Source organism: Salmo salar, chromosome 11 (assembly GCF_965601325.2).
Source record: "Salmo salar chromosome 11, fSalSal1, whole genome shotgun sequence".
NCBI lineage: Eukaryota > Metazoa > Chordata > Actinopteri > Salmoniformes > Salmonidae > Salmo > Salmo salar.
In genome coordinates, this window is record NC_138301.1 from 105,410,083 (window position 1) to 105,437,920 (window position 27,838).

The 27,838-nt window shown below is 41.9% G+C and overlaps 1 protein-coding gene across 1 annotated transcript; it reads right to left on the minus strand.

Moving 5' to 3' along the window:
* Positions 1-27,777, minus strand: ehd1b (EH-domain containing 1b). The gene is made up of 5 exons (XM_014129089.3): positions 27,030-27,777; positions 20,764-20,861; positions 1,294-1,706; positions 969-1,133; positions 1-814 (listed from the first exon to the last, which is right to left on the minus strand). Exons 1-5 carry the CDS (start codon positions 27,416-27,418, stop codon positions 293-295), a joined length of 1,587 nt encoding a protein of 528 aa, XP_013984564.1. The 5' UTR covers positions 27,419-27,777; the 3' UTR covers positions 1-292.
* Between the last annotated feature and the right edge of the window lie 61 nt (positions 27,778-27,838).

The following is a 27,838-nucleotide window of genomic DNA, read 5'->3' on the forward strand; positions in this document are numbered from 1 at the left end:
TGATGAATAAGTTAAATGTTTATTTCTCTTTTTCTATTTTTGAATGGACTATGCCAATTGTCATATAGATACAGTCTAACATTACTTTAACCCCAACACCACAATTTATATCACATTCCCATACCCCACAACACCTTATCTAGGCGGTTTGCTATCGAACACCCACTTAATGGTCACAATTACCTTGGCCAAAATACTAACCCTTTCAACTCATCCCACCCACCCCACTCTCCCAAACACCATTCTATTTGTTCAGGCCTATTCCAATGCCATATATGACCGATTTCCAATTCTACAGTCCCCTTTTGGAGGGGGGGATAAGGTGTTCTGGCAGGTCAGTGGGAAGCTCGTGACCCTCAAGCTTCACCTTGATCAAGTGATTGGCAAGGGAAAACTCTTCGTCGTCCAGGAAACCATCCTTGTCTACGTCGGCCAGCTTCCAGATCTTCCCCAGCACTGTGTTGGGCAGCTTGGACTTCACCATTTCCTTCTTGGCCATGGCACCAGACACTTTGCCGTTGACAGGAGACAGGGTGTAGAAGATCTCATCGTAGGTGGGTTTGTCTCGTGCCACCACCCACTCCAGCTCATCAATGCCCTCGCCTGCACCCTCGCCGTAGCCATGGCCGAAGGGCCCATTCATGGTGCCCTCGAAGGCACCACCTTGGACTGACTGGCTGGGCATGGCTGCCTCCTCCTGGCGGACGAGGGTCATGAGTTTGGCGATGTCGTTGGCTAGCATGTCCTCAACGGCCTCCAGCAGCTTGGGCTTCACCACCTGGAACTTACTGAAGTCCTGGTTTGCCAAGATCTCCTGTGTATTCATAAAGTTGGAGGTCAGGGGAATTCTAGTCAAGTAAGAAGGTATCTGCAATGCTCATCACTACTACCGCTATCATTACTTACATGGCCACGTTGGTTAACAGAAGTACTACCTCCACTGGAAAAAATAATGTATATTTGTGTACCTGCATCTTAGCTAGTTTGGGGAAGTCTCCAGGTGAGATCTGGTGCTCTTTCTCAATCCTTGTGTAGATCTCCCCCAGGTTGGCGATCAGCTCCTTCTTCTTATTATCCTTCCCAAACATATTGGGCATCTCCTTCTTTAGAGAGCTGATGATGTAAGCGTGGACCTGGAGGGAGGGAAGACTAAATCACATCTGGACCTAAACAGCTAACCACTGATCAATTTTGATTTCAGCACAATGAGGGTGATATAATGCAGTAGAGTAATTGCTTTCAGAGATTAACGTTACTGTTAACAAGCCCCAACATTTGAGACCTAGGTCTCACCTTGGCGAGGCGAGCCCGCTTGATGAGGTCATTGAGCTTCCTCAGAGCAGCATTCCGAGGAAGCCCCTGAATATCCTTGAAAAGGTCCTGTTCCTCAGCCTCAAAAAGCTTCCGGTTGTCTGGGACCAGGAGCGGCTGAGCCCAAAAAGATCCGATATACACCCGGATCACCTCTGGAGTGCCAACAATTTTACCAAGAGACCACATGAGGGCGCCATAGACCCTCATCAGCTGCTGCGTGCCAATCTGGTCAGCCTTGTTCAGAACCACCCGCATCTTGTCCTCATGGTTCTTCAGGGCGCGGATCACCTCAGAGAATTCATCTGAGATGTCCAGTTTGTGGGCGTCGAAGAGCAGGATGATGCGGTCAACGCGTTCTGCAAACCACTCCAGCACTGCAGCAAAATCATAACCTGAAGAGGAAAGAGAATTGTTAAAAAAAAAAAAAATGAATTAAATCCTTTTATCAAAAAGGTTAAGATTTAAATCATATGAAAATTGTGTGAGACGCATTCAAACAAATTCCAACCCAACAAGTTTATGGCATCTGATTATGTAAAGAGTGGAAATATTCACATAAATCAACACCAATTTGATTTCTATTGGTGTGAGTTCATGGGCCACCCACAAAAAATGCTTCAGAAAAGGTATGTGACCCAGGAAACAAAATTGCAAGTTTCAACATCATTACGTAGATCATTTTCTGAATATGAACACAGTGGTTCAAAACTTTAAGTTTAACATCAATAGTTTTATCTTTAATCAAAATTATGATCCAAGGAAATAATGTTAACCATAGTGGTTTTCTGAACATTTTTTTTTGGTGTGTGACAGTTAGACTAGACTATAGTAAGATTGTGGTTGTTTCTCTATTCAAATCAAACTCAGATTCCAGCTTAACCTATCTCCATGAACCCTCTCCACACGGCAACAGACACCCCCCAGCTACAGATCCAAAAACAGGTATATTTCACAATGAGACACACAAAATGTGTTTTTCCTGTGCCAGGAAAACCTTAACCAAACACCCTCCATCTTCCTCCCTCTTCTCACAGTGTGACACCGACACTGACCCTTCACCCATGACCTCCAGAGCATAGAAATGGATAAAGCAGAATCCAGTTCATTGTACGTGACACACCTAGTAAAGCCTTATGAAATTGATGTGATGATACAAGCGAATTTGGGCCTCACATTTCACCCTCATGTTCTAAAAGATAAGCGGCAGGTCTTATTCATAGTTGTTTTCTGGAGCACAATTTGTTGGACACTAGGTCTACCCTATATAAAAACACACAACAAAAATATAAAACATGCAACAATTTAGATTTACAGTTCATAAGGAAATTTGTAAGTCGCTCTGGATAAGAGCGTCTGCTAAATGACTTGAATGTAAATGGAAATTAGTCAATTCAAATACATTCATTACGCCCTAATCTATGGATTTCACATGACCAGGAATACAGATATGCATTGGTTGGTTGATTGTGGAATGTTGTCCCACTCCTCTTCAATGGCTGTGCGAAGTTGTTGGTATTCGCGGGAACTGGAACACGTTGTCGTACACGTCGATCCAGAGCATACCACACATGCTCAACGGATGACATCTGGTGAGTATGCAGGCCATGGCAGAACTGGGACATTTCAGCTTCCAGGAATTGTGAGAAGATCCTTGTGACATGGGGCCATGCATTATGCTGAAACATGAGTTGATGGCGGCAGATGGATGGCACAACAATGTGCCTCAGGATCTCATCATGGTATCTGTGCACTCAAATTGCCATCAATAAAATGCAATTGTGTTCATTGTCCGTACCTAATGCCTGCCCATACCATAACCCCACCATTGGGAACTCTGTTCACAACGTTGACATCAGCAAACTGCTCGCCCACACAACGCCATACACAGCTCTGGTGGACATTCCTGCAGTCAGTACACCAATTGCACACGCTCTCAAAACACGAGACATCTGTGGCATTGTTGTGTGTGACAAAACGGCACAGTTTAGTGGCCTTTGTCCCCTGCACAAGGTGCACCTATGTAATGCGGTTTAATCATCCGCTTGATATGCCACACCTGTCAGGTGGATAGATTATCTTGGCAAAGGAGAAATGCTCACTAACAGGGATGTAAACATTTGAGATAAGCTTTTTGGAACATTTCTGGGATCTTTTATTTCAGCTCATGAAACATGAGACCAACACATTACATGTTGCATTTATATTTTTATTCAGTGTGTGTGTGTGTAATATATATTTACTTCACTCCAAAATAGAATTCAATGTTTAAGCGTTTACGATCAACATTCAAAGGAAATCGTAAGAAATTCTTGGTTCTGAATGAGACACTTTATACATTCAAATTTGCCCCATCAAACTTGATTCACACTTATCTTTTAAATGAATGACAGTAAATTCTATTCACTCTTTCTACAACAGGGATGGCTTCGCCCCACACAATATCCTCCCCTGAAAGACAAACAGGAAAGAGCCTTTGGCGCATTAATTGTGCAGCGGGGAGACACTGGGACCACAAAGAGACCTCTTCCTCACCTCTGTTTAGAACGGTTATTTATTTGTTCATTCTGAATTGAACTAGAGGGCAGCAGGGCACTGACTCTGCCTTGGCACGCTGTGCCGGAGACTTAAAAAAACTGTTTAAAGGGAAAGGCCACAATTACTATCAACCTCCACAGTTTAAAATGTGCTTGGGAAGTACAATGCAGAGAACAGTCTGACTCAGCGTTCCATTTGAGCAGCGAGAAACAGCTGTCTTCATCCGATCTCATTGTTTCTCTCGCTCTCCCTCACACATTAAAAAGAGATCCATTGTAAAATGGTGCAGAGCTGTTATTTTTTATGCAATAACTAGGCTACTTACTTATAGCCTAGTAAAAATGAATGAATTAATTTTTTTAAATCACATTTCTGCTGATTAAACCAGAAGAGAAGCCCGTCAACCTGTGTGTTCGTAGAGCTCGATCTTCCTCTGTCGAAGGATTGGTGGTCGACTAATATCACTGTACGTAATTGTTGTGCGTCTATAGATTTGTTCAATGTTGTGTTAGTATGTATGTACAGTTGAAGTCGAAGTCCACATGCACCTTAGCCAAATACATTTAAACTCAGTTTTACAATTCCTGACATTTAATCCTAGTAAAAATTCCCCATCTTAGGTCAGTTAGGATCACCACATTATTTTAAGAATGTGTAATGTCAGAATAATATAATTATTTTAAGCTTTTATTTCTTTCATCACATTCCCAGTAGGTCAGACGTTTACATACACTCAATTAGTATTTGATAGCATTGCCTTTAAATTGTTGAACTTGGGTGAAACGTTTTGGGTAGCCTTCCACAAGCTTCCCACAATAAGATGGGTGATTTTTGGCCCATTTCTCCTGACAGAGCCGGTTGTAACAGTCTGGTTTGAAGGCCTCCTTGCTCAAACACTTTTTCAGTTCTGCCCACAAATTTTCTATGGGATTGAGGTCAGGGTTTTGTGATGGCCACTCCAATACCTAGACTTTGTTGTCCTTAAGCCATTTTGCCACAACTTTGGAAGTATGCTTGGGGTCATTGTCCATTTGGAAGACCCATTTGCGACCAAGCTTTAACTTCCTGACTGATATCTTGAGATGTTGCTTCAATATATCCACATCATGTTCTTCCCTCATGATGCCATCTATTTTGTGAAGTACACCAGTCCCTCCTGCAGCAAAGCACCCCAACATGATGCTGCCACTCCCGTGCTTCCCGATTGGGATGGTGTTCTTCGGCTTGCAAGCCTCCCCCTTTTTCCTCCAAACATAACGATGGTCATTATAGCCAAACAGTTCTATTTCATCAGGCCGGAGGACATTTCTCCAAAAAGTACAATCTTTGTCCCCATGTGCAGTTGCAAACCGTAGTCTGGCTTTTTTAATGGCGGTTTTGGAGCAGTGGCTTCTTCCTTGCTGAGCAGTCTTTCAGGTTATTTCGATATAGGAGTCGTTTTGCTGTGGATAGATACTTTTGTACCCGTTTCCTCCAGCATCTTCACAAGGTCCTTTGCTGTTGTTCTAGGATTGATTTGCACTTTTCACACCAAAGTACATTCATCTCTAGGAGACAGAATGCGTCTCCTTCCTGAGTGTTATGACAGCTGCGTGGTCCCATGGTGTTTATACGGGCGTACTATTGTTTGTACAGATGACCGTGGTACCTTCAGGCATTTGGAAATTGCTCCCAAGGATGAACCAGACTTGTGGAGGGCAACAATTTTTTTTCCTGAGGTCTTGGCTGATTTCTTTTGATTTTCCCATGATGTCAAGCAAAAGAGGCACTAAGTTGGAAGGTAGGCCTTGAAATGCATCCACAGGTACACCTCCAATTGACTCAAATGATGTCAATTAGCCTATCAGATGCTTCTAAAGCCATGACATTTTTCTGGAATTTTCCAAGCTGTTTACATACACTAAGTTGACTGTGCCTTTAAACTTCTGACCCACTGGAATTGTGATACAGTGAATAAGTGAAATAATCTGTCTAAACAATTGTTGGAAAAATTACTTGTGTCATGCACAAAGTAGATGTCCTAACAGACTTGCCAAAACTATAGTTTGTTAACAAGAAAGTGGTTGAAAAATTAGTTAATGACTCCAACCTAAGTGTACGTAAACTTCCGACTTCAACTGTATGTATGCAAGTTGTTTTGTCAAACTTTTTTGACAAGATCCAAGAGACAATTAACCAGTACAGTAGTTTGTTAGGATTGTTATTCACTAGGATAATAAGCACAAAGAGTAATAATAGTTGGCTGTAGTGAATCACAGGAAAGTATTCTTCCGTCAGTCTGGGTTTTGTGTCAACGTCAGCAGGATGTGTGATCTCTGGACCGATCCAATGAGGGCGTTACCTGGCAAAGTCCACGAGAACAGCTCCGCTTATCTCTACTCCCTCTGAGGGATGTGCTGGTAATAAAGTCAGGGATGTCAAATCTACACTAAGATCAAAAAGCCCAGCAGGTCACAATTCTTCACATTTAACCTGAAGGTTAATTGTTGCCACACCACATTGTAACTGAACAATCAATCTCTGGTGAAATAAAGTTGAACACTTCAAGGTGAGCTCAATCACAAGAGAGAAGGGACATTCTGAATATTCAACCTCAACTCTTACCAGCCAATCAACTGTATATCAGGCCCACCCATAGTCTGTTTCAAACAATGGCATTATTTATCAACTTATTCACTGATCTGCCTGATACAGATACGGTCAGGGTCAATTCTGCTTGTCTTGCAATAACTAGAGTAGAATTGCCCCCAACTATGGAGCCAATTATTGGTGGAGGTGAAAGTGCACCTAATGGAAGGAATTTTTCAGTTGTGTTTTCCAGCAGCACATCTAGCTAATCATCCAACATCAGTGCCAAACCTCTAATGCCCTTGTGGCTGAATGGAAGCAAGTACCCGCTGCAATGTTCCAACATCTAGTGGAAAGTCTTCCCAGAAGAGCAGAGGCTGTTATAGCAGCAAAGGGGGGGACATTGGACGTACACAGATAGCTAACAATAATATGCATGTCAAGCTCTCCTGGCTCAATTGGAGGCGAGAACTACTGGCACACATCTCTGATACTCATGCATACCCCACAAGACCTGCCACCAGAGATCTCTTCAAAGTCCAGAACAGACTATGGTAGGTGCACAGTACTACATGGAACTCTGTTCCACATCAAGTAACAAAGCAGTAAAATGATTTAAACAAATATTTTAAACACCTTAAGGAACAACTGGGACTGTGAAGCAACACATATTGGGCACACACTTAATGTTGTGAATGTATTGTAATGTTTTAAAACATTTGTAACTGCCTTACATTTTTCTAGACCCTAGGAAGAATAGTTGCTGCCTTGGCAGCAGCTAACGGGGATCCATAATAAATACAAATACCATATTAATTAACTCCATATTAATGCCCATGATTTTGGAATGCGATGTTCGACGAGCAGGTGTCCACAGAGAAGATACACAACATGGCCAAAATTATCAGCAACTATCTGCTATTAACACACGCATGGAGTTGAAAACAATACCAAACTAGGGGAGATGATTTCTCATTTCAAAATGATGTAATAGAGAATGTGGCACTACCTAGGGTGAGAATGATCACTGTATGCTGAGCTGGTGGAGAATGTCCGCATCATACTCAGATGCCTATATGAAGCATAGGTTAGAAATTTGAGACAATCCTTACAGGGCTCAGAAATAGACATACCCAGCTGTTTGATAGCAGCATGCCTGTTTGTATGCGCCTAGGCACCTACACAGCTTACTCAAAATACTGTCCAGATAGACATCCACACATTCATAACCTATTGTCAGTGCATTCCATCAGTTTGGCTTAGATATTAACTGTGTAAGTGTCTGAACTTAATAAACCATGCTAGTGAAACCTGATCCATGTGGGGTGGGGGTGGAAGAATGCTTTCAAAAGATTGACAGTTAACCACCCCCTGCCTGGCATCACTTCCTACTATGTGGTCCTACTGACGTGTACTTGTTGGTCATGAACACCGCTGGCCTTGTCATGAGTTACATTACTGGTTGTTTGGTACATGGTAGTCCCCAACAACTCAACTCCTTCACCCCTGACAATAGACAGGGTCATTATCAATGTCCTGGTGGATAGAACAGGAGCCTGGGTAATAACTATCTCCTCTGTGTCCCCTTGGGAAATGGCTAGCTTTTCACACTAATGGGGGGGGTCATACGCATGGCATCCCCTCTCCAGTTAATAGAAAGGCTTGGAACAGAGGAAGGATCTAGGAATATGTTCATGGAATGGAAATTAGAATTCCACAATACAATGGATAATTACTTATTTGTTGGCACAGGGCCTGCTTTTGATAGAACATGTTGGTATCCTGTATGGCCTGAGGTCAAACAATTCATTGTGGGTTGTGTGTGAATGTATGCATGCGTTCAATAAACTAAAAAAACTGAAGTTAATACATTTCAGAAATATAAAAGAAACAGGCATAGGGTGGTGGACATGAACACTCTTTCTCCTTAAAGAACCAGCCACGTTGCATAAGCTGTTTGTTGTCACTGGTTAACCACATGGGTTCAAATCTCTTCCAACTCGCTTGCTGACAGCAGACACAGCAACCCCTTTATTACCAGCCTTAATTTGCCAGGAATTGTCTAAGCGTGAGAGAGAGAATGCCCGTGACACCCGAAACCGGGAGAAAACTTGGGAGTCACAGAGGAGGACCTTGAACATGTATACAGTAAATAATGAACGGTCTGTCTAAGTGAACCTTGCAGGACATGCTAGAGTGGCAAGGACGTCGCCTCATTCAGCTGCCGGACCGTCACAGATGAAGTAGTAACCTAGATTCACTACTGTAACCCTGAGGCAAAATAGCAGTGCCCTTATTAGGAAAAGTCCACTCTAGCACCCTAAAAGAAAGGTAGCTAAATAGCCTACTCTTTTTTCCATATAGCCTAGTCAAGCAGGCCATAGTATTATGATTAACAGAATTGTAAAGCAGCCGTGGAGCTGAGCTAGTGGACAAATAGAGTCAGAAGACTTGAGATTATTAACTGCCCTTGCAAGGTCTAAGCCAGGGCAAATGAGACAAGTATCACTTTGAGGCAGATAACATTTTTGTTGTTGTAGTGGTGTTAAGTGAGATGTAGGCATCGGTATGAGGCCAAAAAAAGGAAATTCATCAGCACCACAATGCCTACACTCCACCCATGCTCTACCAAGGTTTTCCAGCACAGTGCTTTGACCTACTACAGTAGCTATGTTGGTCTATTGTAATTCAAACAATGCAGGTGTATGAAGGTTAAATTATATGACAACATGCTTTGCTTTTATACTTACATCATGCTTGATTGAGCGTTTTTCTTCTTTTCTTGCAGTAATGTGGTGCCTGCCTATATTTTCTTAAACCTTATTTAGAAATACATGTTATTGCGAGAAAAATAAATCTAAATATTTTGGGTCAGTAGTAGGGTTGAATATTTTCCCCAGAATTTTACAAACGTTCCAAATGTAAAAGAAAGCGGGAAAGTGGGGGGGACTTATCCGTCAGTCCTATATTAAAAAGCATAACTGGTTAAGGAAAATTGTGATTAAAAAAAATACCAGTTTCATTTAAGGACCAGAAAATTGATAGCAGTGCCATAGATTGCAAAATAGTTGGGAAGATATTTTTGACGCACATGGTTAATGAACTGATACTCAAAACGTTGAATTTTTCAATTTAAATTATACACAATTCTTGCAACCAATAGAACGTTATTGATATGGGGGTAAAAACCATCCCAGCTCTGCAGATTTTGCTGCGAAGAGACTGAATCATTAGATAATTTGTTTTGGTACTGTCCATTTTTGGTCACAGGGCCAGAAATGGCTTAAGAATTGCAATATTTACCTGGAGCTAACCCTGCAGATAGCACTACTGGGTGATCTGAAAAGTCAATCGATCAATAATATAAAATAAATTTAAAAAATGCTAAAAAGTATTAACTTTACAAATCTGTAGAAACAAATGAGAATAGAACCGTTTAGAACTTTTGTGAAACATCACAGCACAGTTGAAAAATAGAAATCCAATATCAATGGTATTAAGAGATAGATGGGAGGGGTTGAATGGAGCTGAAGGTTAGGACAAATGACAGCAAATAATAAGATAACTAATGTAAAACGTATATGGGTTAAGAACTTTTGAGAAAGAACAGTTTGAAAGATATGGCAAATAGAAATTAAACCAGATGGACATCAGAAATAGATGAGGAAGGACAGGAGTACAACAACAAAAAAGAACTACTGGAAAACACTTCCAGGCTGGATAAGGGCTATTTGACCAAGGCGAGTGATGGAGTGGTGCATCAGATGACCTGGCCTCCAGTCACCTGACCTCAACCCATTTGAGATGGTTTGGGATGAGTTGGACAGCAGAGAGTGAATGAAAAGCAGCCAACAAGTGCTCAGCATATGTGGGAACTCCAAGACTGTTGGAAAAGTATTCCAGGTGAAGCTGGTTGAGAGAATGCCATGGGTGTGCAAAGCTGTCATCAAGGCAAAGGGTGGCTACTTTGAAGAATCTCAAATATATTTAGATTTGTTTAACACTTTTTTGGGTACTACATGATTCACTGTGTGTTATTTCATAGTATATGTCTTCACTATTATTCTACAATGTAGAAAATAGTAAAAATTAAGTAAAAATTAAGAAATATCCAAGTGTCCAAACTTGACTGGTACTGTAAATATAAAATAATAAGTTCATCTCGAAAATAAAATCACTATTCTTCTTGGTAACCCAGGATTTCCCACAGAAACCGGAAGTGTCATTCAAAAGAATATTAAAACATTAATGTCTGAAGTTGATTAGAGCTTTGATCAGCATGAAAATGCAAAACTTGATTCTACTTGAGCCTGATGAGACATTTACAGTTGAAGTCAGAGGTTTACATACACTTAGGTTGGAGTCATTAAAACTTGTTTAACCACTCCACAAATTTCTTGTTAACAAACTATAGTGTTGGCAAGTCAGTTAGGACATATACTTTGTTCATGACAAGTAATTTTTCCAACAATTGTTTACAGAGATTATTTCATTGTATCAAAATTCCAGTGGGTCAGCAGTTAACATACACTAAGTTGACTGTGCCTTTAAACAGCTTGGAAAATTCCAGAAAATGATGTCATGACTTTATAAGCTTCTGATAGGCTAATTGACATCATTTGAGTCAATTGGAGGTGTACCTGTGGATGTATTTCAAGGCCTACCTTCAAACTCAGTGTCTCTTTGCTTGACATCATGGGAAAAGAAAAAGAAATCAGCCAAGACCTCAGGAAGAAAAAAAAAAATTGGACCTCCACAAGTCTGGTTCATCCTTGGGAGCAATTTCCAAAACGCCTGAAGGTACCACGTTCGTCTGTACAAACAATAGTACGCAAGTATAAACACCATAGGACCACGCAGCCGTCATACCGCTCAGTAAGGAGACGTGTTCTGTCTCCTAGAGATGAACGTACTTTGGTGCGAAAAGTGCAAATCAATTCCAGAACAGCAAAGGGCATTGTGAAGATGCTGGAGGAAACAGGTAAAAAAGTATCTATATCCACAGTAAAACGAGTCCAATATCGAAATAACCTGAAAGGCCGCTCAGCAAGGAAGAAGCCACTGCTCCAAAAGCGCCATAAAAAAAGCCAGACTACAGTTTGCAACTGCACATGGGAACAAAGATCGTACTTTTTGGAGAAACATCCTCTGGTCTGATGAAACAAAAATAGAACTGTTTGGCTATAATGACCATCGTTATGTTTGGAGGAAAAAGGGGGAGGCTTGCAAGCCGAAGAACACCATCCCAATCGTGAAGCACGGGGGTGGAAGCATCATGTTGTGGGGGTGCTTTGCTGCAGGAAGGACTGGTGCACTTCACAAAATAGATGGCATAATGGAGGTTGGAAAATTATGTGGATATATTTAAGCAACATCAAGACATCAGTCAGGAAGTTAAAGCTTGGTTGCAAAATGGGTCTTCCAAATGGACAATGACCCCAAGCATACTTCCAAAGTTGTGGCAAAACGGATTAAGGACAACAAAGTCTAGGTATTGGAGTGGCCATCACAAAGCCCTGACCTCAATCCCATAAAAAAATGTGTGGGCAGACCTGAAAGTGTGCGCGAGCAAGGAGGCCAACAAACCTGACTCAGTTACACCAGCTCTGTCAGGAGGAATGGGCCAAAATTCACCCAACTGATTGTGGGAAGCTTGTGGAAGGCTACCAGAAACATTTGACCTAAGTTAAACAATTTAAAGGCAATGCGACCAAATACTAATTGCGTGTATGTAAACTTCTGACCCACTGGGAATGTGATGAAAGAAATAAAAGCTGAAATAAAATCACTTTACTATTATTCTGACATTTCACATTCTTAAAATAAAAAGTGGTGATCCTAACTGACCTAAGACAGGGAATTTTTACTAGGATTAAATGTCAGGAATTGTGAAAAACTGAGTTTAAATGTATTTGGCTAAGGTGTATGTAAACTTCCAACGTCAACTGTATTAAATACATTATGAGCCCAATCCCAAATTATTGTGCTGTTATCCAATACATGGCCAAAAGGATATAGGCTACTGCACACTACACACACAAAAAAAGCCAATAGATGTAGCTAGCTACACTACATGACCAAAAGTATGTGGGCACATGCTCAACCATCTTATTAAAAATCATGGGCACTAATATGGAGTTGGTCCCCCTTTGCTGCTACAACAGCCTCCACTCTCCTGGGAAGGTTTTCCACAAGATGTTGGAATATTGCTGCGGGGACTTGCTTCCATTCAGCCATAAGAGCATTAGTGAGGTCAGGCACTGGTGTTGGGTGATTAGGCCTGGCTCGCAGTCGGCATTACAATTCATCCCAAAGGTGTTTGATAGGGTTGAGGTCAGGGCTCTGTGCAGGCCAGTCAAGTTCTTCTACACTGATCTTGACAAACCATTTCTCTTTGGACCTTGCTTTGTGCGCGGGGGCATTATCATGCTGAAACAGGAAAGGGCCTTTCCCAAACTGTTGCCACAACATTGGAAGCACAGAATCATCTAGAATATTATTGTATGCTGTAGCATTAAGATTTCCCCTTCACTGGAACTAAGGGGCTATGCGCTTCATTCAACACTTAGAGGCCCCGTTATGTGAGCTTGTGAGGCCTACCAGTTTACGGCTCAGCCGTTGTTGCTCCTAGACATTTCCACTTCACAATAACCAGCTCTAGCAGGGCAGAAATCTGACAAGGTGCCACGTTGAAATCTGACAAGGTGCCATCCTATGACGGTGCCACGTTGAAAGTCACAGCTCTTCATTAAGGCCATTCTACTGGCAATGTTTATCTATGGAAATTGCAAGGCTGTGTGCTATATTGTATACACCGATCAGCAACCGTTGTGGCTGAAAAATCCTTTGTATATATAGTGTATATGCCCTCTTGGGTAAATAAATTAAACTAGCTCCAGTAGGCTAATCTTTGAGTGTGAACTGTATTAGGGAGTGGAATTACACATGGTTCAAACTATGACAAAGCAGAAGAGAACATGCGATTCTGGTGAAGCACAAGGCCTACAAAATCACAAGTATAGGTTAGTGAAATATAATAGGGCCCAATTGTATAATTAGTAGGCTGACGCACGCACACACACAATATTTCCCCTAGTGTTTTTAGCCTTGCTCCTTCTCTCCATTGTTGCTTCATTCATTCCTCGCTTTCAGAAGTTAAATATGTTTGTCCTCATCTTCATTCGAATGACATCCTTGAATAATAATATAGGACTAGAAGCAGAAGACTTTCACTTCTCTTCAGGAAGATTGAATGGTTATGGGTCTAAATAAATAACTGCTATAGCCTACCGCCATCACGGGTTCGCTCCTTTCAATGTACCTGTGAGTTCTATTGGGCTGCTGTATTTAACATTAGGCAAAAAAAAGAGCTTGTGTCCCTCTTCGAATAGTCTATTGGTTTAAGAAAAATAATGTCCAGCAAGCTATTCTAGCCTAGCTTTTTCTGCATGGGACTCCAAGAGCTAAGGAGCATTTGTTAAACTAGAGGCCAGCAGAGCACAGGTGCTTGCGCAAGAGAGTGGCTATAAGTTAAGCTTATTATGCATAACGCATAATTAAATAAAGCTAATACTGCATTGAATTCATTACCGGAAAGGGGTAGGCTAGGACATCTATATACAGTGCATTTGGAAAGTATTCAGACCCCTTGACTTTCCACATTGTTACGTTACAGCCTTATTCTAAAATGGTTTCAATTTACCCACAATACCCCATAATGACAAAGCATAAAAAGGTTTAGAAATGTTTGCCAATTTATTAAAAACAGGGGTGCAACTCAATATTACATTTTTTGGTTTTGTTGACTGTGTATATTTAAGCATTAAGGCACAGAGGGGTGTGGTATATGGCTGTTCCTTTGCACAACGCAACGCGGAGTGCCTGGATACAGCCATTAGCCATGGTATATTGGCCATATCCCACAAACCCCGGAAGTGCCTTATTGCTTTTATAAACTGGTTACCAAGGTAATTAAAACAGTAAAAAGTAATTTGTCATTCCCGTGGTCTGATACACCACGACTTTCAGACAATCAGCATTGAGGGTTTGAACCACCCAATTTATAAACATTTTAATAACAGGACACTAAAGTTATTCCACTGAAGAATTCGGCTGTTTGCGTAGGTTTGAATCCTAAGCAACCTGCATACACATTGTTTTGAAGTACAATAGACCAACAAAGCTGCTGTAGGAGGTCAAAGCTGTGTGCTGGAAAACCTTGGTAGAGCATGAGTGAAGTAGGCATTGTGGTGCTCATGTGAATTTCCTATTTTGTTTAAGACTGATGCGTACTTCTCACTTAAATGTTTTTGTTTTGAATATCCATGGTTTTTACATCGGCAGGTGATTATATTATAACACTAAAATACATAAGTAAAAATACAATGACAAATGGCAACAGAAAGTGTAGTAATTAATATTTATTTAATAGTAAAATAGCAGATTTTTCAGAGGGATGCGAAAAACCAGAAACCCATTTAAGTCAATATGGCGTTAACTGGAAAAAGACAAAATCGAGCAAGCTCCTGGAAAATAAAAATCTATATGTAGCCTACCCATCAACCATTTACATACATTATTGACAAGTCACATTAGGTGGCTCGGAGAGCAAGGCATGAAGTGGCACGAACCGCTGTGTTCTGCGCCAGCAGACTGCCTGTGCTACTTCTCCCCATGACATCCTAGTCACCCCCCCCCCCCATGTAAACGATTTGGGATACACCTAGGGGACGGCACTGGTGTGGCAAATGCACGGATTTGGTCATCCAAAGGTTTCCCGGGACAACGGTGGTCTTCTCTGATATCACACAGCATAGAAGCTGGATGTTCCAGAAGAAACTAGTGCAGAGAGGGCCTTGTGCTCCATCAATCAGCTGGTGTACACATTTCAGGGAACACAATCCACCACCCTGCCACTAAGCAGTGTGTCCCTGGGATGTACCGTAGGAGTGGAGTGCATCTGGGCATTAATTATACTTCTATTGGTAATTTTTAAGCTAGGACTCCGGTACACTGGTGGGAGCACTCCATTAAAGTAGATGGTAATTCACCATAACGTTGGATGCCAACTGCCGATAAACTCCACAGAAGAAAAGGCGGGGGCAACAACGCTGGTTGGTAGCCATCTAGGACAACAGTAGACAGTGTCCTTCACCCCAGCCTGTCGGGCACTGTTTTCCTGCAGTTCTGTGAACGACGGCGAGGGCAGGTGTTTGGTAGGTGTTAGCGAAGGACACTGGTTGCTAGCTAGCTAAGTAGGACTTCAGTACATAGCAGGCGGGATTGTTAGCTAGCTCGCACACCAGTAGACTTTGCAGGTGGTTGGCATGCAGGAGCAAAGGACACTGTGCTAGCTAGTTAGATATCAGGAACCCAATGGGATGCTCGAGGTCTGAATTGCGGGCTGCAATCACACACTATTGGCAAGACGCGCGCACTAGTACACACACACAGTCCCTGTCCATTGCAACTCTGCAATGCTCTGAAGAGCCACCTAATAAGCACACACCGCATGTGTGTGTGCGCGCGCGCATGTTGGGACTGGGGTGTCAAAACTATACACGAAAGAGAAATGGTTAAAACCCTGCCTATTTCTACCATTTCGCATCTTAAAATCTGATTTTAGACCTAACCACACAGGTTACCTTATGCCTAGCCCCAACCATAAATTAAAACCAAAAAGCTAATATTTATGAATTTTTACGATAACCAATTTTGACTGTGGCAACCCTTCAGATTCCATGACTGTAACGTTAACGCTTACAGGCTGACTACACCGCTCCCGTCGCATGTGCGAGCGTTGCAAAATAAATGTAGACATCTATGTTATTCAATTATTGCACCCACACTGCTCGCGCGCGCCTATGAGCGTCTTCGTTGCCAAGGGCTAAATTAGAAGTCAGTTCTAGTTCTGACGCATATCACGCTGTAAATCCTGCCTCTCCCATCTCCTCATTGGTTTATAGAAGCAGGTACCCACGTGTCATCTCCTTATTAGTTATACCCACGTGGGTGACTGAAAGACTAACGAAGCCAGTGGCGGTAATGCACCTAATTTATGAAAGTTGCCAATTGCATTATAAAGTCAAGAGAAGAAAATGCCTGGAAAAAGGAGAGATGACTATAAAAGATTCGGTTGACTGTTTTATGTGTGGATTAATTGTCGGAGTAGGGGACCTTGTGCATTTCACGTAAAATCACAACTTAATGTTTATATCCCAGGGCAAATTAGCTAGCAACAGCAAGCTAGCTAAATTGCCATACATGTTTAATGCATTCGACATGTCCCCAAATGATTAGAATTGGTTCAGAGTTTGTTTTGATATTTTAACCTGCGTGTCGTGATCACGTTTGGTGGGGGAGGACAAAATACATTTATGCACGATGGCGCACACGCCAGTCGGTTTGGGTTCCGTGTTATGCTGCATTTAGACGAAGGCCGCAAAAAAAAAATATATATATATATATACCAGTCGGCATAGCGGAACAAGAAAGCATGAAAGACTGACGTCAAAAGCAAGCCAGTATGCATTGCTATGGTGATTTCGGTAAACAAACCAATCAACATCCGGTAGAAAACGACACTATGGCAGACGGCAAAAGTGGAAATATTTGAACTCTGGCGGCAAGACCCGTCTACCGTGGTGGCTGACCTCAAAGGCATTTACCATTGTGCTAGCATTGAAAACAATGACATCCGATTTGCCGTCTACCATCTAAAACGCTACAAACCCTGTCATGAACGCATTATTGACACTATTTAAAATGGAAAGTCTGTTGATGACAGGACACTTGTTCTTCATTCACTCAGTACTGATTGAACTTTGTTTTAACCATGCAAGAGAAGTAAAGTCTAAAACAGTTGATGTGTTGAAAACAGTCACATGCTAACCAAGTATTGCGTTCTTTTGACTGTGCAAAGGTAGCGCAAGCAACGATGTTGGTGTATAACCTGGGTGCACCCTCACCCTCTGGCTGCTTTTTACTTGGATGGCGGCTTAAGGTTTTTAGGGAATACATTGAAAAGTAATTCGACACTTAATCAATAGGCGCAAACTTGGATAAGGACAAGAAGAAAAGCAGGATTGACTAATGTATGGAGTAACGTTAGCTAACGTTAATTAATCAATCCCCATTGCATGCATAATGCGTGGCAGTTTCCCAAAGTTGCGCATTGACTAGGAACATTACTTAGCTAGCTGTGATTTGTTTGTGGAAGAATGCAGGATAGCTAGATTGTGCCGGGGCATGATCTGTCCATTCAGCTAACATTACAGCCTTGGTGCTAGCTAACGTTACAGGCTAAAGTTAGTTGGCTAGCCAACTGGCAACATAAGCCAAGGACGTTTGCTATGCTATTTGTGCTTATTACACGCAAGTGTCAAAGACCAACAGTTTACTGTAAATTCCGGACTATAAGCCGCAACTTTTTCCCCACGCTTTGAACCTCGCGGCTAATATGACGTGGCTAATATATGGATTTTTCCCACTTTCAAATTATTATTATTATTATTTTTTAAACACATTCTGTGATGTGCTCAGTTTTTTGGCGGCATGAAGCTTTCATTAGACCAATGAAATTGCCGAACGGGTTAATGTCAAACGACTTTGTTTACTGTTTAGATTAAATCGAGCACTCTCAAACTTCCCATCATTCTGATTACGGTAGTAATTTTGTCACCCTCATGGCAAAGACACGGAGAAATGCATATGATGCAGCTTTCAAGTTGAAGGCGATTGATCTGGCTGTTGGAAAAGGAAATCGAGCTGCTGCACTGGAGCTTGGTCTTAATGAGTCAATGATAAGACGTTGGAAACAGCAGCTTGAGGAATTGACTCAGTGCAAAAAGACAACTAAAGCTTACTGCTAATTTTTTATTTTTTGTTACAAGCCGTGTTTCGTTAAAGCCTGTGTAAAGTTAATTTGTTTCAATGTACCGGTAGGCACCTGCGGCTTATAGACATGTGCGGCTTATTTATGTTCAAAATAAAAAAACATTTTTTAATTCAGGTGCACTTAATAGTCCGGAAATTACGGTACACAAATGACTTCAGCCATGTGAAAAACCTGCCATAGCAAAATCTAGTTAGATTCCTTTGCGTGTAGCTTGCCTCTCATCCGACTGGTGTTAACTAGCTACTTGCACGGTTAATGCTCAACTTAATTGCTTTGGTCCAGTATTAGAACTCAGATTTGTCTGAAAAGATGTTAGCATTGTCAGAAATGCTACAACAATGTAGCACATCGTTGGTCCTTATCAGACAGAAATGAGCATGTGAGAGTGATAAATTATACATTTAATACAAACTGTTGCACCTACAAACGTACTCAGTCTGAAAGGTGGAAAGTCTAATGGTCACTAAATGGATGCTGTAGCCTCGTTTAAAATCAGACATCTGGAATTTCAGCTAGGTTTGGGCAAAGAAATAATGTCCAACAAACCATTCTGTTAACAGAGCTATTCAATGAAAATGAAAACAAAAGGATGAAAGGGAAAGTAGTTTGGAATGGGATGAGAGAATTTGTGAAGGGAGATGGACTGACAGCGTTCAATTTGGACATGTGCCACAGTCACAGGGACAATGGGGAAGTGTACTGCAGTGACCCTGCATTGACTATGGTGTGGGTTTCCTATGCGTGTTTCCTATGTGTGTTTTAGCCCGTGTCTGTGTAGTATGCATGTTACAGAGAGATAAGAGGACAGCTTGGGGAAAATGCAACCAACAACCTATTTTCCATCAGTGACTAATGATTGTAGCAGGGCTTCCCCATTGTTGCAACTGGCCCCACTATTGCCTAATGAAAAATGTATTCTGATCACAATAAGCACTCTACAAACTGTTGTAACCCCAGTTTCATCAATCCTGGTTCAATATACTGTGTCAGAATGTGAATTCAAATACATTCTGGCCTGCCCAATTTTACTTCACCATGGTGCTCATGTGACTCGTGGGTACTGAGGTGTTCAATACTCTCTCCAGTAAGTGCATGAAAGCCCTGTTGCAATGTCCCAGTCCCCGACTCTCCCATCTAAAGTCAAGGACGGTACAGCACACCATCGTTCCACTCTCATCAACTCCGCTGGACTTCAAACACTCCTTCGATCTCCTGCCTTCAGCACTCCCAACATCAAAGAGTTAATTTAACGTGACAAGTCAACTTTTATACCACCAAGGTTTTAGTAAAAGACCAACTATAAAAGCCTCCCTGTTTTCTCACCTACCTACCACTGCATCTATTTTCTGTCCCCAGAAGGCTGTTTTACCCTGGGGTGACCCTGTGGTGGTTATGCTAGCATCCTCACACCCAAGGTGACTAATCTTCTAAGGTGTAAGGACCAGGATATTCATTTTATTTAACCAGGGTAGAACATATGAAAGTGCTAGCACCAAGGTGAAAAGTGAAGGGTGAACCAGTCAGGGTGTAGCTGGAAAGGGGAGACTCACAAACACGTGCTCTAGGGCACCCACAAGCCTCACAAGACTAGTCTGTTGCCCATCCCTGAAAGTGTGTGTAAAAACACATACCTAGAACTCAATGTATGCTTTGGATGAAGTCAAAAAGTTCCAGGCTCAACATTGAGTTAAACTAGCAACTCTTCCCGTCATCCTGCCCAGGAGTCAGTGTTTTGCCCTAACCATCCATCCTCCAGCCCTGTCCCTCTTGAGGCTCCCACTGTTTCCTGGACCCTGATGGCCTTCCTCTCTGTCAGGACATTTATCTTGGAGTGGGATGGCACTCACACACATTCTGTCACTGTGTACAACATGAGGGGGGCAGGGGCGAGGAGAGGTTCTGACATCCTCTCTTCTGCAGCACACACACACTCCCAACAGGAAGGTAACACCGCTTAACACCCTACACTCTAAACAAAAAGGTGAACAATTGTTTCCTGAACAAAACCACTAGGCTATATCTCCACCCAATGCACTTGCCCTAGGACCATATATAGGAGGTAGTTGTCTTCTGACGCAGATCACACACACAGGAATTCAGCCTAGAAATCAGTGTAGGCTGTTCTGCAGTAATATAAACAGGACGGCTAAAAATACATGCTGTGTTATGCTCTGCTAATGCAACTTATTCAATTTCATTCCTCTGCTTCACTACGGGTGTGTCCGAAATGCCTACAGTATGAATCTGAATTCTCAAGGGCACAAAAAACAACAACTAATGAGACAGAATATGGAGAGATTAGATGGAGAGCAGGAGAGGAATAAAGGACAGTCATTGAGAGGGGGGAGAGGAATAAAGGACAGTCATTGAGAGGGGGGAGAGAGAAGAATGCAGAAAGTGAAGAAAGATGGGGAAGTAAAAGAATGAAAAATAGGAGGTAAAGGACCAACCTCTGCTGAGCCTCTGCTTCTCTCCAGACAGGATTCCTGGGGTGTCGATGATGCTGATGCTCTCCAATACAGCGTTGGGCATCTGCGCACACACAAACCTGGAAGAAAGAGACAGAGCGTTTATATGTAGTAGGGCAGAACCCATTTAGTCGAATGGTTGATTGTTTGGTCGACCGGCCGGCATTTCTTCAGTTGAGCAGTTGCAATAATAATTTTTTACTAAAATCATGGTGTACCTGACACCTGTTTGATTGGTGCCTGTCTGAGTGGACTAATCCATTGTGAATGCCGTGGGGCTGGCACATTAGTGATGTGATCTATTAGTATAAGACGTGCTACTGAAATTGTATATAGTTATATTATGTAAGAACGGTGCAACACAAATAAAAATGATATTCTATAACAAATGCGCTTTCTCCCACTTTGGATAGTGGTAGCTGTCTACGGTTCTGAAACATTATTGCGCTGTTGAATTGGCACCTTCCTAGACCATGCTGCTATGTGCATAATAGCAAAGTTAACAAGCATATTGGTGTTGAGAACCATGCGGCGGAGGCACCAACAAAGAGTTAGGAGACGAGAAAACAGCCCTTGCCTTAATTGTCTAAGAACAGTGAGGAGAGGAAACCAACTTATGTCTATAATCAATACCCTAAAATGTTAAGTGCCTGGCTTTCTAAATCATCCATATATACAGTGCATTCGGAAAGTATTCAGACCTCGACTTTGTCCACATTGTTACGTTACAGCCTTATTCTAAAATGGATTGAATTGTTTCCACCAATCTACACACAATAACCCATAATGACAAAGAAAAAAACAAGTTTATACATTTCTCATATATTTAAAAAGAAATATCACATTTACATAAGTATTCAGACCTTTTACTCAGTACTTTGTTGAAGCACCTATGGCAGCGATTACAGCCTCGAGTCTCCTTGGGCACGACGCTACAAGCTCGGCACACCTGTATTTGGGGAGTTTCTCCCATTCTTCTCTGCAGATCCTCTCAAGGTCTCCACAGAGTAATTCTAGAGCTGTGTCAGAGTGACCATCAGGTTCTTGATCATCTCCCTGACCAAGGCCCTTCTCCCCCGATTGCTCAGTTTGGCCGGGCGGCCAGCTCTAGGAAGAGCCTTGGTGGTTCCAAACTTCTTCCATTTAAGAATGGAGGCCAGTGTTCTTGGGGACCTTCAATGCTGCAGAAATGTTTTGGTACCCTTCCCCAGTTCTGTGCCTTGACACAAGCCTGTCTCGGAGCTCTACGCACAACTTCTTCGACCTCATGGCTTGGTTTTTGCTCTGACATGCACTGTCAACTGTGGGACCTTATATAGACAGGTGTGATCCTTTCCAAATCATGTCCAATCATTTGAATTTACCACAGGTGGACTCCAATGAAGTTGTAGAAACATCAAGGATGATCAATGGAAACAGGATGCACCTGAGCTCAATTTTTCAAGTCTCATAGCAAAGGGTCTGAATACTTCTGTAAATGTGTGTTTTACATTAATACATTTGCAAAAATGTCCAAAAACCTGGTCTTGCTTAGTCATTATGTGGTGGTGTGTGGATTGAGGGGAGGAAAAAAAACTATTTAAAGCCTGTGTGAGTGTTTGTTTAATAACCTACTGATTCCGTGAGCACCAAGCCTCACACAACACGTCGTTTAAACAATTTCGCAAATTTGTCTGTTGTCATCATCAATCATTAAAATAAGTAATGTCATTCATTAGCAGGCTTAGTATAATCACCATCGAGCTGTAGAGCACATCCTGTTTAGTTTCAATACCCTAACTTAGGCCTATATTTCAATACTTCTAGGCTTCTGTATCAATCAATTATTTGTTCATGTCATCACACGAGTCAGTTTGAAATGCAATCAAGCATTTTAGTTTAAAAATAAAGCAACCATTGAATAATTAGCCTAAACAATAAATAGGCCTAAACCGTTCCACTTCAGAAATTGAATTCACAAATGAATGCAACTGTTTTTTCTGTAATAAAGGCTTTACAAAAACAAGAAAATTCTGGTATGCTTATAATTGATTTAGTGTTTACAATGTTCCAAATGTTCAGAAAAATGATATTGTAATCTAACAGCACCTGTTTGGCATGCAGCACTTGCTCCTGACCTTTTCTTAAAATCGCCAGTATTTTCCACAACTAGTCAAATTTATTTCGCATATCTGAATTCCCCTCTACCTCCTGAGTAACCAATAAACATTCCCTCGTTTATATAGTTTAGTTGATCCTGTTTTTCCCTTCACATTATCAACACATTTGATCTAATTTATGCTTATTTATAAGTTCGGATGACAAGTAAATTACTGGAACTGAGCTTTGATGCAAACCTACATCCTCCGACATCTTACAAGACAATAGATGAGGAGCTGTATCTGAGCTGTCCAGCTCCTCTAGAAATAGACTGACTATTGTTTTTGGAGACTCTCCAAATCAAGGCACAAAACCATATGCTACACTCAATACAACAAGCACACCCACACACTTTCTGTCCACTCTGTTATAAAACTATTTAGAGAAAGAGCTCAACAAAAATCACTTGTGGAAATGTTGGCAGCTAGCTAGGCCTTAACACCGGAGAACAATAAACACATGACTCCTGCATGATTATTTGAACACCATGTACTTGAAGTAGCTTTCATTTTTCATCCGCCCTCAGAGGCAGTCAGTACATTTAGTTGGCAATCTAGACATTTACAAGACGAGACAGACTTATCTAGCAGTTGTCAGGCAATTCAAATGTAGTAGAGTCTTGTGTGAAGGGCCTTCAGTGGAGTGATATAGTGAACCTGTACATGAGCTCATTTTCTTAGAAATGAGAGTAATGGCAAAAAGCAGAGCATACCGTAAAAAGTGATTTTCGCTTTCCTCTCCCCCCAATGTGACAGAGTGGCAGGAATTCCCTTATTGTGGCAGAGGTCTTATCTTTCTAACCCCTTACCTCCTCTGATCATGGAAACAGTTTCCTCAGTGTATCTGGATGCGTGTGCATAACTCCTGACTAAACCACTCCATGTCGCTCACACAGCCACCATCACCCAATCCTGAAACATACTTGCCGGTTGCAGTCATAAAATAAAATAACAAAAAATTAAAAACACTAACCCCTCAATTGCAACCCTCCACATATCACTCAGCCAGAGGCAGCCCTTATCTTCACGACACACCCAACCTTCCTGGATGTTTCCCTTAGATTTTCCAAAGCCCCATCCATATTGGGTCTCCTCCTCAGAGTCTCCGCTCCCTCAATTTTTTTCCCACATCCACTCTCATCCCGAATTCCTGGCGTTCCCTTGGCTCTGTTGCCAACGGACGTGTTCTGTGTGTGAGCTGCAAACTCAAAAACAGAAAGGGGGCTCTGGGAGGCATTGACAGCAGCAGCATACACCACCCTGACAGGTTCATCATGCATCTGGAGGACTGTTAGGGGGTTTAGAGGTTGAGAGATGCAGCAGAGTGGGGCTGGCTAGAACGGCAAGGTTATGGATGACAGTGCTATGCATGATTGCCAAGAGAGAAAGGAAACACGTTACGGGTCAGAACGAGCTGCCTATTGTTTGAAGGAGAAACGGCTGATTCAGTACCCAAGTTCTTTCTGCCAAGGCAAAGCTGAAGTAAGGGACTGACTCTGTCCTTTCCACAGACACAGAAAGAATTTAAGAACCCCTGCACTAAAATAGTCAATTAACGGGCCAAATGTTTCAGGGCAGGGGGTAACAGTTGCATAGAGCCAAGTATAAACTCAGCTGGTAAGTACCGCTATTGTAGGTTTTTATCAGCGCTTCCCCAAGAGAGCATCACCACTCCCTCCTACTGTTAAAACCCCAGTCCCCACTCCCTCCGCATGACAACATTCAATACAGAGGATCCCATTCCTCAAGTGGCAGGCTAGTGTCAACTTGGGTCACACCCAAGGGAAAAGCACAACTGATTGAAAATAGAGGTTCTGAACACAGTGCTAAAAACACTGACATGTGACATGACACATCCACCTCAACTTTCAAAGGCAATTTTAAGTAAGGGGGGGGGGGGGGGGGGTTGTACAGTCATTCCTTCTGTTCTAATATTTGAAAATCCATAAGAGTGTGTGTGAGTGTAATATATATAAAAACATTTTACACAAAGCAAAAGATAAGCCCACATGTCAAATACAGCATCTGCTTTTCAACTGCCACCCAAAAAACATTATTTTCCATATGCACTACTGGAATGCAGGATAAAGTGATGCACAGTCCAGGTAGTCACAAAATGTAGCTACAGTAGCACAGCTCAATGTGTAACCTAAATAATATATTTAATTATGTGAGAAAATGGAGGTGGGTCTTATTCTGTTGACATGATGATCAATGCTTGACAACCCTTCGACAGAAAAATGTTCTCGTGTAGACTAGCCTACCCACTGTATCTGCGCGCTGTTGGCTAGAGCACAAGTGCCAAGGCCAGTCCAGAGTAGGCACATTTGCCATTTAACACAACGGTTTGTGACAAAACTATCGGTAGAGGGGAGTCAAGTGCAGGTTCAGGGACGTGATTTATTTAATTATCGTTTTGGTGGAAACGCACCACTGGTGGGAAAATACAAACGTTCTACTTATGGATTTTTGAATAGTCGCCTGAAAATCTGTCACCAAATGGATGGAAACATGGCTATAAACCATTTGAGTTGACATTCATATTTTTTATGTTGAATAAATGAATGTGAAAAGGTGCATTTCATAATCTAGACAGACTCCATAAATTAGCGCACACTAAGTAGTATGACACCAAGATGTCTGTATCATATACGGTTCACATATGATAAAGGTGTTGTATTCGGCGCATGTGAAAAATACAATTTGATTTGAATGTATAGGTCTAAAGAGGGCTACTTCCATCATGATTTCCTCAAATGGTTTGTGATACAAATGTTAAAATGCATGTCAAACATAGAAACCTCACGGGAGGAACTGTGAGAATTGCTGGAACAATCTGAGATTCCAAAAATATTTTCCGCTCCCACTGGCATGGAATCGCCATAGACTGTTGCAAGTGAAATGATTCATAGACCAATGGTCATGATTTAGCATAGTTTTAGTGAAGCAAAAGGTCCATATCACTGACAATCCACTAAAGATTATGAGTATGTTTCTGACATCAGTTACACATTAAATAAAACAATAGTTGGTCAGGATACAACATTGTAGAATTGGTGTAAATTACAAATGTATGCCTTTTTAATGACTTGTTGCAGTTTCCCAGGAGGATAGACAACATATTTATTGGCCATTAACACGCAGGTGTCATATGTGTTTTATCATGCGTTTTTTTATTTTCACCGATACGGGTCCGGTCTTTGTAATTTAACCGATTTGATGCTGAACCGATTTGATGCTGAAGTGATAAAATAATGTCCCAAATTGGGATTAGTAAAGTACTACTCGACCCTGTCTTTCCAGGTATTCTGCATGAATGTGGGAAGCAATGTAACAATGAAAGCAGCGCCAGTTAATATTTGATCAAACTCGACAGCCGCTTCCGGAGCTTGTACCAGGACAGAGGCTGTGTCCATGGGTCCTCTGAGGGGAGGAAACATTCTGCAATACAATTATCATACTTACAATATGTACAGTGTAATTAATAGATCACACATTTTCTCAGTCAGAGTAAGGGTAATAGTCTAGCTACTATCAGAGTTGATTCTCATTTCTTACATAAGCTATGACAGCTCTTGCATTCATGTACAGAAGTTGATTGCAAGGTCATGTCAAATCAGGATGGACCTATTGACCACACCCCATCTCACTTTTTAAGAGACCTTAATAATATTCGTCATACTCCCATGACAGCTCTGTGTGGGAGCATTATGAAAGCATAGATGGGGGGGGGGGGGGGGGGGGGGGGGGGGGGTCCGCTAGTAAACTTGATCAGTCTCAGTCAAAGGACATGGGCTGAGCAGAGGTGGCTCTTCAACGTTCAACACAAACACAGTCACTCCCCTCCATACTGTCACACACTGAACCGAGGATAAGAATAAATACCAAATATGAATATATGGAGAGAGAAAAAAGTTGCATGATTATCCAATAATCCTCGGGCAAATAAAGAATCAATAGAGAAGAGCTAGCTAACGTTAGCTATCCACCAACAGTGCTAGCTCAGGCCATCTTTTTAATTCCCTGGCTGGGGGATTCATAAAATATTCCCAGTTAGCTGTCCAAATAAACTAGTATTTCGCTAACTAGTTACACTGGACTGGGACTCACCTGTTAAGAAAAGCGTTGCCAAAAGCGTTGAGTTTTCTGAAGGGTTTCTTGGGGTCAACTACTAGAGCGTTGCCTGGAATCAGCCCCTCCTGTTCTCCATGCATGACCGCTATGAAGGAGTCGGTGGTCGGTTCGGGCCCTATCCGCATGCCGGGGAAATCTTGCTCCATTAGATGCCGGATAAATGTGGTTTTACCTGTAGAGTATTGGCCAACCAAGAGCACCATTGGCTTGTTGTCAAAGTCGGCATCTTCCAAAGCGGGTGAATGGAAATCGTGGAAGCGGTAGGTGTCTTCCAATGGAAAGAGTTTGGTCCTGTACAGTTTTTTCAGCCCTTCAGAGACATTTTGGAATAGTTCTGGGTCCTTCTTGCCATCCCTTTTAAACATGGTGCCCGAATTCGCAAATATTGCAGATGTACTTGTTGTCTCAATGCAACGGTAGTTGTTCAATGAAGTACAGCTGTTGATATCGCTGGACAACGGTTCTGTGTCTGTCCCCGATGAGGTAGAAAGTTTGAATTAGTAAATTTGCTAGCCAGCCAGCCGGTTAGCTTTGTAAGTGTCTTAAATAGCTAGCTAGCTCAGTGTCTCCTCTTCACTCAGAAGAATGTGATAACGGTCTGAGGGTTTCGGCTAGCTACCACAGTTTGTGCAAATTAACAGACGGTTTATCTGTTCGAAGTTATTTACTTTTACAATAGATTAATGAAGCTATCAAATACGTTTGCTCCAACTCTGGAACTCAAACCGCAATGCTAGCAGCAGACCAAGAAACCGTCTCTTGTCAGACAACCGTGCTTCTACAGT